The sequence below is a fragment of the Colius striatus genome, chromosome 6 (genome assembly GCF_028858725.1).
Source record: "Colius striatus isolate bColStr4 chromosome 6, bColStr4.1.hap1, whole genome shotgun sequence".
NCBI classification, from domain to species: Eukaryota; Metazoa; Chordata; class Aves; order Coliiformes; family Coliidae; genus Colius; species Colius striatus.
The window spans coordinates 87,222-106,264 of NC_084764.1; the positions used below are offsets into that span (position 1 = coordinate 87,222).

At 58.2% G+C, this 19,043-nt stretch overlaps 1 protein-coding gene across 1 annotated transcript; it reads right to left on the bottom strand.

Annotated features, from left to right (window-relative positions):
• Positions 1-16,356: 16,356 nt before the first annotated feature.
• Positions 16,357-18,759, bottom strand: LOC133625623 (UPF0598 protein C8orf82 homolog; the record flags this gene model as incomplete). Its single annotated transcript, XM_061998099.1, has 2 exons — positions 16,357-16,878; positions 18,714-18,759. Coding segments are annotated over 2 exons (552 nt in total), but the record flags the coding sequence as incomplete, so codon positions are not given.
• Between the last annotated feature and the right edge of the window lie 284 nt (positions 18,760-19,043).

Sequence of the window (19,043 nt, forward strand, 5' to 3'; positions counted from 1 at the left end):
GGGAGTACCCAGGGGTGGGATGGGATGGGATGGGACCCCAGGGGTAGGATGGGACCCCAGGGGTGGGATGGGATGGGACCCCAGGGTTGGGATGGGACCCCATGGGTGGGATGAGATGGGATGGGATGGGACCTCAGGGGTGGGACTGGATGGGACCCCAGGGGTGGGATGGGACTGGATGGGACTCCAGGGGTGGGATGGCATGGAATGGGATGGGACCGCAGGGGTGGTATGAGTCCCCAGGGGTGGGATAGGATGGCACCCTAGGGTTGGGATGGGACACCAGGGGTGGGATGGGACCCCCAGGGGTGGGATGGAATGGGATTGGATGGGACCCCAGGGGTGGAACCCCAGGGGTGGGATGGGATCCTGAGGTTGGGATGGGACCCCAGAGATGGGACTCCAGGGTTGGGATGGGATGGGACCCCAGGGTTGGGATGGGACCCCTGGGATGGGATGGGACCCCTGGGGTGGGATGGGATGGGACTGGCTGGGACCCCAGGGGTGGGATGGGATGAGTCCCCAGGGGTGGGATGGGATGGGACCCCAGGGGTGGGATGGGACCCGTGGGATGGGATGGGACCACAGGGGTGGGATGAGACCCCAGGGGTGGGATGAGACCCCAGGGGTGGGGTGGGAGGGGACTGGATGGGAAACCAGGGGTGGGATGGGATGGGACCCTAGGGGTGGGATGGGATGTGATGGGACCCCAGGGCTGGGATGAGTCCCCAGGGGTGGGATGGGATGTGATGGGACCCCAGGGGTGGGATGGCATGGGACTGGATGGGACCCCAGGGTTGGGATGAGTCCCCAGGGGTGGGATGGGATGGGGCCCCAGGGGTGGGATGGGGCGCCAGGGGTGGGATGGGATGGGACAGGATGGGATGGGACCCCAGGGGTGGGATGAGTTCCCAGGGGTGGGATGGGACCCCAGGGGTGGGATGGGATGGGAACCCAGGTATGGGATGGGACCCCAGGGGTGGGGTGGGATGGGACCCCAGGGTTGGGATGGGTCCGTAGGGGTGGGATGGGACTCCAGGGGTCGGATGGAATGGGATGGTACTGGATTGGACCCCAGGGTTGGGATGGCATGGGAACCCAGGGGTGGGATTGGATGGGATAGGACCCCAGGGTTGGGATGAGTCCCCAGGGGTGGGATGGGATGGGATGGGATGGGGCCCCAGGGGTGGGATGGGGCGCCAGGGGTGGGATGGGATCCCAGGGGTGGGATGGGATGGGACAGGATGGGATGGGGCCCCAGGGGTGGGATGGGGCCCCAGGGGTGGGATGGGGCCCCAGGGGTGGGATGGGGCCCCAGGGGTGGGATGGGATGGGGCGCCAGGGGTGGGATGGGGCGCCAGGGGTGGGATGGGGCGCCAGGGGTGGGATGGGATGGGACAGGATGGGATGGGACCCCAGGGGTGGGATGAGTCCCCAGGGGTGGGATGGGGCCCCAGGGGTGGGATGGGGCCCCAGGGGTGGGATGGGGCCCCAGGGGTGGGATGGGATGGGACAGGATGGGACGGGACCTTAGGGATGGGATGGGGCCTCAGGGGTGGGATGGGGCCCGAGGGGTGGGATGGGATGGGACCCCAGGTTTGGGATGGGATGGGACTGGTTGGGACCCCAGGGGTGGGATGGGATGGGATGGGAACCCAGTGATGGGATGGGACCCCAGGGGTGGGGTGGGATGGGACCCCAGGGTTGGGATGGGTCCGTAGGGGTGGGATGGGACTCCAGGGGTCGGATGGAATGGGATGGGATGGTACTGGATTGGACCCCAGGGTTGGGATGGCATGGGAACCCAGGGGTGGGATTGGATGGGATAGGAGCCCAGGGGTGGGATGAGTCCCCAAGGGTGGGATGGGATGGGACCCCAGGGGTGGGATGGGACGGGACCCAGGGGTGGGATGGGATGGGACTGGTTGGGACCCCAGGGGTGGGATGGGATGGGACCCCAGGGGTGGGATGAGTCTCCAGAGGTGGGATGGGATGGGACCCCAGGTGTGGGGTGGGTCCCCAGGTGTGGGGTGGGATGGAACCCCAGGGGTGGGGAGGGACTGGATGGGACCCCAGGGGTGGGGAGGGACTGGATGGGACCCCAGGGGTCGGATGGGGTGGGACTGGATGGGACCCCAGGGTTGGGATGGGATCCCAGGGGTGGGACCTCAGGGGTCGGATGGTATAGGACTGGGATGGGACTCCAGGGGTGGGATGAGACTGGGATGGGACCCCAGGAGTGGGATGGGACCCTGAAGTTGGGATGGGACCCCAGGGATGGGACTTCAGGGGTGGGATGGGATGGGATGGGACCCCAGGGGTGGGATGGGACCCCAGGGGTGGGATATCAGGGATGGGATGGGATCCTGGGACTGGGATGGGACCCTGGGGATGGGACCCTGGGGATAGGACCCTGGGGCTGGGATGGGACCCTGAGGCTGGGATGGGACTTCTGGTACCAGGGCTGTGAGCTCCCAGTGCCCTCCCAGTCCCATTCTGAGACCCCCAGTGCTTTACTGGTCCTACTAAGACCTCCAAAACATACCCAAGAACTGGGTTGAGACCCTCCAAAAGCCATAGGAAGTGGGACTGAGTCCCCTCAAATCCATTAGGAGTGGGGTGAAGGCCCCAAAACCCATCAGGAGCAGGGGCTAAGCCCCCCCAAACCCATCAGGAGTGGGGATGACTCTCCTCCCAAATCTATAGGGAGGCAGGTTGGGTCCCCCAAACCTATCAGGAGAGGGGGTCTAAGCCCCCCCATACCCATGGGAAACTAGACTGAGTCCCCTAAAACCCATCAGGAGTGGGGCTGAGCCCATACCCCAAACCCATAGGGAGCAAGACTGGGCCCCCAAACCTATCAGGAAAAGGGATTGAGCCCCCCAAAACCCATCAGGAGCAGGACTGGGCCCCCCAAACCCATGGTGGGATTGGGACTGGACCCCCCCACTCCACTATGCCAACCTCCCCCCTTCTCCCCCCTCCCAGGGCAGGTCCAGAGCCGTCAGTGCATTGAGGACGTCATCAAATTCGCCTTCGAGGAGAGGCTCTTCCTCATGGCTGACGAGGTGAGTGGGACCCTCAGACTCGGGGGGTATGTGAGGTGGACCCCAACATCTAGGTAACCCCACCAGTTTCCCCCCTCCTCCAGGTGTACCAGGACAACATGTATGCTGAGGGTTCGGCCTTCCACTCCTTCAGGAAGGTGCTGACAGAGATGGGGCCGCCCTACCTGGACTCGGTGGAACTCACCTCCTTCCACTCCATCTCCAAAGGCTTCACGGGCGAGTGAGTGACCTCCCACGGCCACCCCCACCCCGAGGTGGCCACCACAGGTCCTGGGGAGCCACAGAGTGGGGATGAGGATGGTGGAACCCCATGGGCCTCAAGGGTGGTGATGGAAAGAGGCTGGAGGTCCCGTGGGGTCGGGATGGTGATGCCATGGTCCTCTGGAGCCCATGGGGTAGGGATGGTGATGCCATGGTTCAATGGGTCCCATGGGGTGGGGATGGTGATGCCATGGTCCTCTGGAGCCTGTGGGATGGGGATGCCATGGTTCTCTGGAGCCCATAAGGTGGGGATGGTGATACCATGGTCCTCTGGAGCCTATGGGATGGGGATGGTGATGCACAAAGAGGCCCCGTGGGGATGTTTATTAGGGTGGTTCTGACGACAGGGAGCCTCCAGGGGCATCTGATGTCAGAGGGTCCTGGTGCCAGGGGGGAAACTCCTCACCTTGTCCCCCTTAAAAGCCCCTCATGGCTCGGGGTGGACAGTGTAGACCTCGACCTCACAGAGAGTGAACTGCTCCTCCCGGCCCGGGATGGTGACGGTGATGTAGCGGCCGCGGAGGCCGTGGCAGCAGATGGTGCTGAGCGACCCAGGACTGGCATCTGTGATGATGCCACAGCTGCAGGGAGCAAACCACAGAATCATTTGGGTTAGAAAAGCCCTTTGAGCTGCTGGAGCCCAGCCCTGAGCCCTCACCCTGCCACGGCCACCACTGACCCACAGCCCTCAGCACCTCAGCTCCAGGGCTTTGGGGTCCTTCCAGGGCTGGGCACTCCCCCAGCTCCCTGGGCAGCCTGGCACAGCGGCTGACACCCCTCTCAGGGAAACAGTTCTGCCTCAGCTCCAGCCTCAACCTCCCCTGGGGCACCCTGAGCCCCTTTCCTCTTGGCCTGTCACTCACTAGCTGGGAGCAGAGACCGACCTCCAGCTCACTGCAGCCTCCTGGCAGAGATTTCACCGCCAAAACCCCAATATTCTATCTTTTTGTCCAAACACCACCACAAAAACACTACTTTTTTTTCCCTCAAATCACCTCCCCAATTTTCCCCTCAGAACTCCACCAAAATCCCACTTTTTCCCCCTTAAAACTCCACCAAACCCCAACATTTCCCTTCAAAACTCACAAAAAGCTCACTTTTCCCCTCAAAACTACACCAAAGCCCAACTTTTTCGTCAGAACCCCACCAAAGCACCACTTTTCCCCTCAACACTCCACAAAAACCCATCTTCCTCTCAGAATCCCATCAAAAACCCACCTTTGCCCTCAAATATCCACCAACCCCCCACTTTTTCACCCCAAACTCCACTAAAACCACACTTGTCATCTGAAAACACCAACAAAACTCCACTTTTCCCCTCAAAGCTCCCCCAAAATCCCACTGGTGCCTCAGAACCCCACCAATCTCCATCTTTTCCAACTCAACAGAACTCCAACGCCCCTCTTTTCTCCTTAAAACTCTACAAAAAACCCTTTTTCTCCTCAGACTCCCACAAAAAACCCACTTTTGCCCTCAAAAACCCACCAAATCTCCACTTTTTCACTCCAAGGTCCACTAAAACCACACTTTTCCCCTCAACACTCCACCAAATCCCCACTTTTCTTCTCAAACCTCCACTTTTCCACTTAAAACTCCACAAAAAAAATCCATTTTCCCCCTCAGAATCCCATCAAAAATCCACTTTCGCCCTCAAAAACCCATTGAACCTCCAATTTTCACTCCAAGCTCCACCAAAACCCCACTTTTTCCCCTCAACACTCCACCAAAACTTCACTTTCCCCCTCAAAGCTCCTCCTAATTCCCACTTGTTCCTCAGAAGTCCACAAATCCCCCACTTTTGCCCTCAAAACTCTGCCAAAACCCAGTTTTCCTCTCAAGACTACACCACAAGCCCACTTTCTCCCCACAACACCATCAAAACCCAATTCTTTCCTCTCAGAATCTCACCAAAACCCCACTTTTGCCCTCAACACTCCACCAGAACCTTACTTTTCCCCTTAAGACCCCACAAAAACTCATTTTCACCTCAGATCCACACCAAAAACCTACTTTTACTCTCAAAAATTCATCAAATCCCCACTTTTTCACTTCAAACTCCACTAAAACCCCTTTTCTTCTCAACACTCCACAAAACCCCCACTTTCGCCCTCAACACTCCACAAAACCCCCACTTTTTCACTCCAAACTCCAGTAAAACCCACTGTTCTTCTCAACACTCCACAAAAAACCCCACTTTTCATCTGAAAACTCCACCAAAACTCCACTTTTCCCCTCAGAACCCCATCAAAAACCCACTTTTGCCCTCAAAACTCCACCGAACCTCCACTTTTCCACTCCAGACTCCACCAAGCCCGCACTTTTCCCCTCAGAACCCCACCAATCTCCACTGTTTCCCCTCAGCAGACAACCAATCCCACTCTATTCTCCTTAAAACTCTACAAAAAACCCATTTTCCCCTCAGAACCCCACCAAAACCCCACTTTTACTCTCAAAAAGCCACCAACCCCCCACTTTTTCACTCCAAGCTCTACCAAAATCCCACTTTTTCCCTCAACACTCCACCAAAACTCCACTTTTCATCTGAAAACTCCACCAAAACTTCATTTATCCCCTCAAAGCTCCTCCAAATTCCCACTTGTTCCTCAGAAGTCCACAAACCCTCCACTTTTGCCCTCAAAACTCTGCCAAAACCCATTTTTACCCTCAGAACCACACCAAAAACTTACCTTTAGACTCAAAAATCCACCAAATCGCCACTTTTACACACCAAACTCCAGTAAAACCCCTTTTCTTCTCAACACTCCACAAAACCCCCACTTTTCCCCTCAAAGCTCCTCCAAACCCCCACTTGTTCCTCAGAAGTCCACCAAACCCCTACTTTTTCCCGCAACACTCCACCAAAATGCCACTTTTCCTCCTCCAAGCTCCTCCAAATTCCCACTTCTTCCTCAGAAATTCACAAAACCCCTCACTTTTCCTCTCAAAACTCCACCAAAACTCCACTTTTCCCCTCAGAACCCCATCAAAAACCCACTTTTGCCCTCAAAACCCCACCGAACCTCCACTTTTCCACTCCAGACTCCACTAAACCCCCACTTTTCCCCTCAGAACCCCACCAATCTCCACTGTTCCCCCTCAGCAGACCACCAATCCCGCTCTTTTCTTCTTAAAGCTCTACAAAAACCTTTATTCTCCTCAGAACCCCACAATAAAACACTTTTCCCCTCAAAACTCCACCAAACGCCCACGTTTCCCCTCAAAACTCCAGTAAAACCCACTGTTGCCCTCAAAACTCTGCCCAAACCCATTTTTCCCCTCAGAACCACACCAAAAACTTACTTTTACCCTCAAAAATCCTCCAAATCGCCACTTGTTCACTCACAACTCCACTAAAACCCCTTTTCTTCTCAACACTCCACAAAACCCCCACTTTTCCCCTCAGAGCTCCACTCAAATCCCACTTGTATCTCACAAGTCCACCAAACCCCTACTTTTCCCCTCAACACTCCACCAAAACCCCACTTTTCCCCTCCAAGCTCCTCCAAATTCCACTTGTTCCTCAGAAATTCACAAAACCCCTCACTTTTCCTCTCAAAACTCCACCTTTCCCCTCAGAACCCCATTAAAAACCCACTTTGCCCCGCCGCCCCTCCCCATCCCCGCCCCCCGCAGCGGGCACCTGGCCGGGCTTCCTCCGCTGCTCCCGGACAAAAGCCGCTTCCCAGCTCTTCAGCAGGGCCTTGACCTCCCGCTGCCGCTCCATGGCGTGCGGAGCGGGGCCGTTCCCCGGCCCGGGGCGATCCGAGACCTCCCGGAGCCGCGCAGGGACCGCAGCGTCTGGGGCTCAGATCGAACTTCCCGCTGCCGCCGCCCTTCAGCCAATAAGAAGGGAGGAAGCGATGACAGACACGGCGGCAGCCAATGGGCGGGCGAGGATGGCAGGCGGCACCTAGTAACGACGCCGGGCCCGCCTTCCGTGGTGAAACTCTCGCTCTGATTGGCGGAGGGGCGGTGCCGGGGTGCAGTGCCAATGCCTGGAAGCGCGGCCGTGAGGGGCCCGGCGGGAGCGGGGCGGCGGGCGGGAGGTGAGCTGAGGGGTCCCCGGGGACTGGGGGCGTGAGGGCAGCTGAGGGGTCCCCGGGGACTGGGGGGGGTGAGGGCAGCTGAGGGGTCCCCGGGGACTGGGGGGGGTGACGGCAGCTGAGGGGTCCCCGGGGATTGGGGGGGGTGACGGCAGCTGAGGGGGGCCTCAGGGATTGGGAGGCGTGTGGGCAGCTGAAGGGGACCCCGGGCATTGAGGGGGCGTGAGGGCAGCCAAAACTCCACTTTTCATCTGAAAACTCCACCAAAACTGCATTTTTCATCTTAAAACCCCACCAAAACCCCACTTTTCCCCTTAAAACTCCACAAAAACTCATTTTCCTTTCAGTGGACCACCAAACCCTCTCTTTTTCCCTCAGAACCACAAGACACCCTGCTTTTGCCCCAAATATCCACCAAACCCACACCTTACCACTCCAAAGTCCACAAAATCCCACATTTGCCCTTAAAAATACACCAAACCCACACTTTTAATCTAAAAGCCCCACCAAAACTCCACTTTTCCCCTCAAAGCTCCTCCAAAATCCCACTTGTTCCTCTTAAGTCCACCAAATCCCCACTTTTCTTCTCAAACCTCCACTTTTCCACTTAAAACTCCACAAAAAAATCCATTTTCCCCCTCAGAATCCCATCAAAAATCCACTTTCGCCCTCAAAAACCCATTGAACCTCCAATTTTCACTCCAAGCTCCACCAAAACCCCACTTTTTCCCTCAACACTCCACCAAAACTTCACTTTCCCCCTCAAAGCTCCTCCTAATTCCCACTTGTTCCTCAGAAGTCCACAAATCCCCCACTTTTGCCCTCAAAACTCTGCCAAAACCCAGTTTTCCTCTCAAGACTACACCACAATCCCACTTTCTCCCCACAACACCATCAAAACCCAATTCTTTCCTCTCAGAATCTCACCAAAACCCCACTTTTGCCCTCAACACTCCACCAGAACCTTACTTTTCCCCTTAAGACCCCACAAAAACTCATTTTCACCTCAGATCCACACCAAAAACCTACTTTTACTCTCAAAAATTCATCAAATCCCCACTTTTTCACTTCAAACTCCACTAAAACCCCTTTTCTTCTCAACACTCCACAAAACCCCCACTTTCGCCCTCAACACTCCACAAAACCCCCACTTTTTCACTCCAAACTCCAGTAAAACCCACTGTTCTTCTCAACACTCCAAAAAACCCCCACTTTTCCCCTCAGAGCTCCAGTGAAATCCCACTTGTATCTCAGAAATCCACCAAACCCCTACTTTTCCCCTCAACACTCCAACAAAACCCCACTTTTCCCCTCCAAGCTCCTCCCAATTCCCACTTGTTCCTCAGAAATTCACAAACTCCCCTCTTTTCCTCTCAAAACTCCACCAAAACTCCACTTTTCCCCTCAGAACCCCATCAAAAACCCACATTCGCCCTCAAAACCCCACCGAACCTCCACTTTTCCACTCCAGACTCCACCAAGCCCGCACTTTTCCCCTCAGAACCCCACAAATCTCCACTGTTCCCCCTCACCAGACAACCAACCCCACTCTTTTCTCCTTAAAGCTCTACAAAAACCTTTATTCCCCTCAGAACCCCACAATAAAACCACTTTTCCCCTCAAAACTCCACCAAACGCCCACTTTTACCCTCAAAACTCCAGTAAAACCCACTGTTGCCCTCAAAACTCTGCCAAAACCCATTTTCCCCCTCAGAACCACACCAAAAACTTACTTTTACCCTCAAAAATCCTCCAAATCGCCACTTTTTCACTCAGAACTCCACTAAAACCCCTTTTCTTCTCAACACTCCACAAAACCCCCACTTTTCCCCTCAGAGCTCCACTCAAATCCCACTTGTATCTCAGAAGTCCACCAAACCCCCACTTTTCCCCTCAACACTCCACCAAAACCCCACTTTTCCCCTCCAAGCTCCTCCAAATTCCACTTGTTCCTCAGAAATTCACAAAACCCCTCACTTTTCCTCTCAAAACTCCACCTTTCCCCTCAGAACGCCATTAAAAACCCACTTTGCCCCGCCGCCCCTCCCCATCCCCGCCCCCCGCAGCGGGCACCTGGCCGGGCTTCCTCCGCTGCTCCCGGACAAAAGCCGCTTCCCAGCTCTTCAGCAGGGCCTTGACCTCCCGCTGCCGCTCCATGGCGTGCGGAGCGGGGCCGTTCCCCGGCCCGGGGCGATCCGAGACCTCCCGGAGCCGCGCAGGGACCGCAGCGTCTGGGGCTCAGATCGAACTTCCCGCTGCCGCCGCCCTTCAGCCAATAAGAAGGGAGGAAGCGATGACAGACACGGCGGCAGCCAATGGGCGGGCGAGGATGGCAGGCGGCACCTAGTAACGACGCCGGGCCCGCCTTCCGTGGTGAAACTCTCGCTCTGATTGGCGGAGGGGCGGTGCCGGGGTGCAGTGCCAATGCCTGGAAGCGCGGCCGTGAGGGGCCCGGCGGGAGCGGGGCGGCGGGCGGGAGGTGAGCTGAGGGGTCCCCGGGGACTGGGGGCGTGAGGGCCGCTGAGGGGTCCCCGGGGACTGGGGGCGTGAGGGCAGCTGAGGGGTCCCCGGGCACTGGGGGGGGTGAGGGCAGCTGAGGGGTCCCCGGGGACTGGGGGGGGTGAGGGCAGCTGAGGGGGACCCCGGGGATTGTGGGGGGTGACGGCAGCTGAGGGGGACCCCGGGGACTGGGGGAGTGTGAGGGCAGCTGAGGGGGACCCCGGGGATTGAGGGGGCGTGAGGGCAGCCAAAACTCCACTTTTCATCTGAAAACTCCACCAAAACTGCATTTTTCATCTTAAAACCCCACCAAAACCCCACTTTTCCCCTTAAAACTCCACAAAAACTCATTTTCCTTTCAGTGGACCACCAAACCCTCTCTTTTTCCCTCAGAACCACAAGACACCCTGCTTTTGCCCCAAATATCCACCAAACCCACACCTTACCACTCCAAAGTCCACAAAATCCCACATTTGCCCTTAAAAATACACCAAACCCACACTTTTAATCTAAAAGCCCCACCAAAACTCCACTTTTCCCCTCAAAGCTCCTCCAAAATCCCACTTGTTCCTCTTAAGTCCACCAAATCCCCACTTTTCTTCTCAAACCTCCACTTTTCCACTTAAAACTCCACAAAAAAATCCATTTTCCCCCTCAGAATCCCATCAAAAATCCACTTTCGCCCTCAAAAACCCATTGAACCTCCAATTTTCACTCCAAGCTCCACCAAAACCCCACTTTTTCCCTCAACACTCCACCAAAACTTCACTTTCCCCCTCAAAGCTCCTCCTAATTCCCACTTGTTCCTCAGAAGTCCACAAATCCCCCACTTTTGCCCTCAAAACTCTGCCAAAACCCAGTTTTCCTCTCAAGACTACACCACAAGCCCACTTTCTCCCCACAACACCATCAAAACCCAATTCTTTCCTCTCAGAATCTCACCAAAACCTCACTTTTGCCCTCAACACTCCACCAGAACCTTACTTTTCCCCTTAAAACCCCACAAAAACTCATTTTCACCTCAGACCCACACCAAAAACCTACTTTTACTCTCAAAAATTCATCAAATCCCCACTTTTTCACTTCAAACTCCACTAAAACCCCTTTTCTTCTCAACACTCCACAAAACCCCCACTTTTTCATTCCAAACTCCAGTAAAACCCACTGTTCTTCTCAACACTCCACAAAAAACCCCACTTTTCATCTGAAAACTCCACCAAAGCTCCACTTTTCCCCTCAGAACCCCATCAAAAACCCAATTTCGCCCTCAAAACCCCACCGAACCTCCACCTTTCCACTCCAGACTCCACCAAACCCCCACTTTTCCCCTCAGAACCCCACAAATCTCCACTGTTCCCCCTCAGCAGAACACCAATCCCGCTCTTTTCTCCTTAAAGCTCTACAAAAACCTTTATTCCCCTCAGAACCCCACAATAAAACACTTTTCCCCTCAAAACTCCACCAAACGCCCACTTTTACCCTCAAAACTCCAGTAAAACCCACTGTTGCCCTCAAAACTCTGCCCAAACCCATTTTTCCCCTCAGAACCACACCAAAAACTTACTTTTACCCTCAAAAATCCTCCAAATCGCCACTTGTTCACTCACAACTCCACTAAAACCCCTTTTCTTCTCAACACTCCACAAAACCCCCACTTTTCCCCTCAGAGCTCCACTCAAATCCCACTTGTATCTCACAAGTCCACCAAACCCCTACTTTTCCCCTCAACACTCCACCAAAACCCCACTTTTCCCCTCCAAGCTCCTCCAAATTCCACTTGTTCCTCAGAAATTCACAAAACCCCTCACTTTTCCTCTCAAAACTCCACCTTTCCCCTCAGAACGCCATTAAAAACCCACTTTGCCCCGCCGCCCCTCCCCATCCCCGCCCCCCGCAGCGGGCACCTGGCCGGGCTTCCTCCGCTGCTCCCGGACAAAAGCCGCTTCCCAGCTCTTCAGCAGGGCCTTGACCTCCCGCTGCCGCTCCATGGCGTGCGGAGCGGGGCCGTTCCCCGGCCCGGGGCGATCCGAGACCTCCCGGAGCCGCGCAGGGACCGCAGCGTCTGGGGCTCAGATCGAACTTCCCGCTGCCGCCGCCCTTCAGCCAATAAGAAGGGAGGAAGCGATGACAGACACGGCGGCAGCCAATGGGCGGGCGAGGATGGCAGGCGGCACCTAGTAACGACGCCGGGCCCGCCTTCCGTGGTGAAACTCTCGCTCTGATTGGCGGAGGGGCGGTGCCGGGGTGCAGTGCCAATGCCTGGAAGCGCGGCCGTGAGGGGCCCGGCGGGAGCGGGGCGGCGGGCGGGAGGTGAGCTGAGGGGTCCCCGGGGACTGGGGGGCGGGAGGTGAGCTGAGGGGTCCCCGGGGACTGGGGGGGGGTGAGGGCAGCTGAGGGGTCCCCGGGGACTGGGGGCGTGAGGGCAGCTGAGGGGTCCCCGGGGATTGGGGGCGTGAGGGCAGCTGAGGGGTCCCCGGGGACTGGGGGAGTGTGAGGGCAGCTGAGGGGTCCCCGGGTATTGGGGGGGCGTGAGGGCAGCTGAGGGGGACCCCGGGGATTGGGGCCGTAAGGGCATCTGAGGGGTCCCCGGGGATTGGGGGGGGTGAGGGCAGCTGAGGGGTCCCCGGGGATTGGGGGCGTGAGGGCAGCTGAGGGGGACCCCGGGGATTGAGGGGGCATGAGGGCAGCTGAGGGATCCCCGGGGATTGGGGGAGTGTGAGGGTAGCTGAGGGGGACCCTGGGGATTGTGGGGGGTGAGGGCAGCTGAGGGGTCCCCGGGGATTGGGGGCGTGTGGGCAGCTGAGGGGGATCCCGGGGATTGGGGGGCGTGAGGGCAGCTGAGGGGGACCTCGGGGATTGGGGGGCGTGAGGGCAGCTGAGGGAGACCCCGGGGATTAGGGGGTTGAGGACAGAGGAAGGGTCCCCGGGGATTGGGGGGGGTGAGGGCAGCTGAAGGGGACCCCGGGGATCGAGGGGGGGTGAGGGCAGCTGAGGGGGGTCAAGGGGTGTGAGGGCAGCACAGGGGGGCCCAGGGAGGGAAGGGGGATGTCGGAGATCCTGCTGTAGGCTTCCTTTATGGGGTGCTGGGGGTACCCCTCATTAAGAGGGGTGGGTCATGGGTCCTGCCCTGGAGTTCCCTATTGATGGGGAGCTGGGTTAGGAGTGCTATAGGGTGCCCTATTAATGGAGGATAGGATTAGGAGTGCTATGGGAGGTCCTATTGAGAGAGGGCTGGGTTAAGGGTACCCTATTGATGAGGTGCAGATCTAGGGGTGCTGTGGGGTGCCCTATTGATGGGGGGCTGGATTAGAGGTGCTATAGGATGCCCTATTGATGGGGGCTGGCTTAGGGGTGCTATACGATGCCCTATTGATGGGGGCTGGCTTAGGGGTGCCCTATTGCTACGCGCCTATTGCTGCGCGCCACCCTCCGCTCGCCCTGCGCCCCCCTGCGCCTGCTCTGCCGCGACTTCCACGCCGAGGAGCTCTCCGTCTCCACCGTCGTCTCCCTGCTGGACTCCCTGGAGCCTGCCGCCGTCCGCAGAGTTGTTTCACGCTTCAACAACCTGGGGCTAGCGGGGCTGTGCGCAGTGCTGCCTCACCTCGGCCGCTTCCCCGCGCTGCGCAGCCTCAAGCTGCCCTACAGCAACGTGGACGTGCGCCGCACAGCCCCCGGGCACGGACGCCGGCATCCGCTGCTTGGCCGCTCACCTCCGGGCCTTGCCTGCCCTCAAGGAACTCGATTTGTACTCCTCCAGGCTTTCTGGGAGACTCAGGCAGCTCCTGGGGTAAGCTGCCCGCTGGGGGAGGGACCCCAAAACCTTCACACGCTGCAGCGGGAGGGAATGTGTGTGTGTGGGGGGGTGGCATTGGGGCATCACCCACATCCTGTGGGGGCAGATTTAAGAGGGGCTGGAGTCCATCGGTAGCTCTGCACTACCTCAGGGGGTGGTCTCAGGGGGTTTTGGGGAGAGGGTTTGGAAGGTTTGGCATTTGCCCTGTGAGCAAAGATTTAAGAGGGGATGGAGTCCCACAGCAGCTCTGCCTCGGCTCAGGGGGCTGGTCTCAGGGGGTTTTGGGGGGAAGGTTTGGCATTTGCCCCGTGGGCAAAGATTTAAGAGGAGATGGGAGTCCCACAGCAGCTCTGCCTCGGCTCAGGGGAGGCATAAAAGAGGGGTTTGGGGTGCCTGAAGATGTTTTGGGCAGCCTCAGGGTGTTTTGGGGTTGGGGTTTGGCATTGGGGAACTGTCTACACCCTGTGGGCAAAGATTTAAAAGGGGATGGAGTCCCACAGCAGCTCTGCCTTGGCTCAGGGGGTTTTAGGGGAGTTGCCCAGTTTGGCACTGTGCAACTGTCTACACTTATGAGGAGATGGAGTCCCAGAGCAGCTCTGCCTCAGCTCAGGGGTCTGGTCTCAGGAGGTTGGGGATACCTCACGGGGGTTGGGGGAGACTGTGGGGGAGCTGAGGGATTTTGGGGGATCCTGGGGGTGGAATTTGGGCAGCCTCAGGGTTTTAGGGGTCTGTGGCTGGTTTGGGGAGGGCCTCAGGGGATTTGGAGGTGGGGGAGCCTCGTGGTGGTTTGGGGGTGCTTTGGGGGTTCCCCACTCACTCTGCCACCCCACCCTGTCCTCCCAGCGGGCTGCAGACTCCCCTGGAGAGTCTGGCGCTGGCCTTCTGCTGCCTGCTCCCCTCCGACCTCATCTTCCTGTCCTCGAGCCTCCACGCGCCCTCCCTGCTCCAGCTGGACCTGAGCGGCCACAACTTCACGTCCCCCAGACTCCTGCAACCCTTGCGGACGCTGCTGGAAGCCGCTTCGTGCTCGCTGCTGCAGCTGGAGATGCTGGAGTGTCAGCTGGGGGACGCGGAGCTGGAGCTGCTGCTGCCGGCGCTGCGCCGCTGACGCCGCCTGCGCTGCCTCGGTCTCCTCGGCACCCCCCTGAGCCCGGCGGCGCTGGGCGGCCTGGCCCGGCCCTGCGCGGCCCTGCCCGACCTGCGCCTCGTGGGCTACTCGCAGCCGCCGCGGGGCTCCGGCCACCACACCCCCACGCAGGGGGAGGAGGGTTTCCCGGCGGAGCTGTGCCGGCTGCTGGCGAGCGCGGGTAGAGCAGACGCCGTGTGGGCGACCAGCCTCCAGCGCTACGGAGCCATCGACTACTTCAGCTTGTAGCATCCCCCCCCCAGGGAAGCTTCACCTCGGGGCGCTGTGCCGGGCTCTGGGCTGTGCCACTCGCTTATGGTGAGTTCATTAAAGCCAACCCCACCTTGCCTGATTAACCCAAGTCCTCCTGGGATGCTTGGCAGGAGGAAGTGGCAGAGCTCAGCGGAGGGGATGGAGCTCTTCTGCTTTTAATGGACCAAGGAGAGAGCTGGCTGCTGTTCTGGCACACAGGGCACTGACCAGAGAATCATTACAGATGGAAAAGCCCTTTGAGCTGCTGGAGTCCAACCCTGACCCCACAGTGCCACAGGCACCACTGAGCCACGGCCCTCAAGCACCTCAGCCCCACGGCTCTGGGACCCCTCCAGGGCTGGGCACTCCCCCAGCTCCCTGGGCAGCCTGGCACAGGGGCTGACACCCCTCTCAGGGAAACAGTTCTGCCTCAGCTCCAGCCTCAACCTCCCCTGGGGCACCCTGAGCCCCTTTCCTCTTGGCCTGTAGCTTTTAACTTGGGAGCAGAGACCGACCCTCTCAGCCACAGCCAGGGAGTCAGAGTGATCAGGTCTCCTCTGAGCCTCCTTCTCTGCAGACTGAACCTTTGCCTCAGGTACCCTCATTTAGCCCAGAGCTTCCCAGTGCATCTTCTCTCCCTGCAGCCCCTCAGTGTCCCTGTGGCAGTGAGTGAGGGGGCCCAGCACTGAGCACAGCCCTAGAGCTGCAGCCCCTCAGTGTCCCTGTGGCAGTGAGTAAGGGGCCAGCACTGAGCACAGCCCTGGAGCTACAGCCTCCCCAGGGCCCAGCACAGGGGACAATCCCTGCCCTGGGGCTGCTGCCACCCCACTGCTCAGCCCAGCCAGGCTGCCACTGGCCTTCTTGCCCCCTTGGGCACGCTGCTGGCTCCTTGCCCTCGGGCAACCTCAGCCCATGGCCACATCCCTCTGAAGAACTTCCCTTCCCTCTACACACCAGCCAACATCACCACAGTGGCACCCACAGTGTGGCAGCAACACTGTCACCGTGGCAGCACCCGTGGGGACACCCACACTGTGGCAGTAGCACCGTGTCACCCACCACAGCTGCACCAACCTCACCATAGCAGCACCAACCTCTCCACAGCTGCACCCACACTGCTGCAGTGGCACCCATCACCTCTAGGCTCATTTCAATTGCCAAAGACCTTTAATATCACAGTGGGGGACCCACACACAACACCCACATCCCTGGCACCAGCAACGCCCACCTCACCACAGCATCAGCCACACGGTGTGGCTGAGCACCAGCTCTGCCTCCTCCTCCTCCTCGCCCGGGGCCATGCAATGCCCCTTCCCACCCCCTCCAAGCCTCACCCCCGCCCCGCGGCCCCGCCGCTCTCCGCCTCCCCCGCCCCTTCCCCTCCCCGCAGCAGCTGCACCAGCTCCCCCGTGAGCCGATACCTCTTCCCCTCCCACCAAAAGTGAGTCGGGGGCTGCTCCGGCCCCTGCTCGTACTCGAAGCGGGACCCCCACTCCAGAGCCAGCGCCGAGCGCACCGGCCCCGCGCCCCCCGCCCAGCCCGGCGCCGGGTGGTACAAGCGCCCGTTCTCCGGCAGCATCACCAGCGCCTCGGGCCGGAAAGGCACGGCCAGCCGCTCCCCACCGCCGCAGAACGACAGCACGGCGCGGCGGGAGGAGGAGGAGGCTGAGGAGGAGGCGTCCGGGGGCAGGAGGCGGGTGAAGACGATGGGTCTGTGCTCGCAGCGCAGGAGGTTGCGCTCCGCGCCGCAGCGGGACACGAACGGGAATTCGCGCTCGTAGCGGCCGCTGCGGTTCCGCTCCAGCCGCGTGAAGAAGAACGTGAGGAAGGTCACGTCTGCCGGGATGGACCCTCATTAACCCGCGCCTCTCCTTAATTAACAGCCCCCCCTTTTAATTAAGCCGCATCGCCGCTCGGGAACGGCCGCTGCGGGGCTGCGAAGGGAGGGTGAGGAAGAAGAGGAGGAGGAAGGCAACGTCTGCTGGGATAAACCATCATTAACCCCTTCCCACAATTAACTCTGTGTGCTCCTAATTAACCTAACCCTCCTAATTAACCTCCAGCCCCCCCTAACTAACCCCCAGTGTCCCCATGATTAACCCCCTTGGAACAACTGCGGTTCTAAGGGAGGGTGAGGAAGAAGAAAATGAGGAGGAGGAAGGCAACGTCTGCTGGGATAAACCATCATTAACCCCTTCCCTGAATTAACTCCCTGTGCTCCTAATTAACCTCCAATCCCCCTAATTAACCTCCAACGCCCCTAACTAACCCCCAGTCCCCCCATGGTTAACCCCCTCAAAACAACCGCTGCGATTCTAAGGGAGGGTGAGGAAGAAGAAGATGAGAAAGGCAACGTCTGCTGGGATAACCCCTTCCCACAATTAACCCCCAGTGCTCTTAATTAACCCCAACCCTCCTAATTAACCTCCAACCCTCCTAATTAACCTCCAACCCTCAGTCCTCTCATGATTAGAGCTGCTCAGAACAACCACTGCTAAGGGAGTGAGGAAGAGGAAGGTGATACCTGCCAGGATGGACCCTAAGTAACCCCACTAATCAACCCCTAAACCTCCTAATTAACTCCCACCCTCCTAATTAACCCCAACCCTCCTAACTAACCCCCAATTCTCCATAATGAACCCTCCCATAGAGGCTGCCGGGGTTCAGCTCCAGGTGAGTGAGGAAGGCAACGTTAATTAACCTCACACCCTCGTTAATTAACCCTCCCCTAATTAACACCGGAGAAAGGGGGGTGTTCCTTAATGGGAAAGCGATTTGAAGGGGCTGAGGGAGGTTTGGGGGACGGGGGGGGGGGGGGGGGGACAGGACACGGGGGGGGGTGAGTAGGGATCAGTGTTACCAAGTGCCTGGGAGCAATTAAGGGCAGGAAGTGGTTAATTAAGGCGGTGATTAATATGCAAATTAGGTTGAGAGGAGGATGTTTTGGCACCTACAAAGGCAATGAAGGGGATGAGAGTATCTTCTCCCCACTCCACAGCCCCCCCAATACAGATGAGACCCCAAATAAAGATGAATCTCTAATTAAAGACCCTAATTAAGGCTAAAACGCTACTGAATGGTGATGGGGAGGAGGGATTTTGGGGTGATTTGGTTTTTTGGAGGGGTTCTGAGGAGATTTGGGGGGGTTGGGGGGATTTTGATTGCTTTTGGAGAGAGTTGGAGGGGATTTGGGGTTTTTTGGGGGGGATTTGGGGGATTTTTGGGGGATTTATTTTGGAGGGACTGGAGAGGATTTGGGGGTTTCTGGGGGGCTTTTGTGTTTTTTGGGGTGATTTGAGGGGATTTGGAGACTTTGGGGATTGTTTGGGGGGATATTTGGGGGGGTTTGGGTGGATTTTGACATTTTTGGGGGGGTTGGAGAGAATTGAGGCTTTTTGGGGGGGATTTGGGAGGTTTTGGGATGCTCTGGGGGGATTTGAGGGGGATTGTTGGGATTTGGGGGCTTTTGAGGTCGGGGGGAGTTGGGGTTTGGTTTTTTGGGAGGATTTGGGAGGCTTATTTGTGGGGGTTTTAGGGTGGGATTTGGGTCTTTGGAAGGGGTCAGAGAGGATCTGGGGGATAATTTTGGGGGGATTTTGTTTTTTGGGGGCATTTTGAGGGGTCATTTTTGAGGGGGAGGATTTGGGGGGGTTTTGGGGGGATCCCAGTACCTTTGAAACAAGTGATGAAGTTCTTCACTTTGGTGTCATCGAGGAAAAGCTGCAGAAAAAAAGGGGAAAAGCCTCAAAATCCCAAAGCAGGTGCAAGGGCCAAATGGGATCTGGCTGGGATCCATCCAGGGGCCATCTGGGATCCATCCAGGGGTCATCTGGGATCCATCCAGGGGTCATCGAGGCTCTGCCCTGGGTCCATTTAGAGTCTTTTTGTGGGGGTTTTGTCCAGGATCCGTTTTGTCTCTGGGCTGGGATCCATCCAGGTTGTGTCCTGGGTCCATTTAGAGCCTTTTGGGGGGGGGGGGGGGTTGTCTGGGATCCATCCAG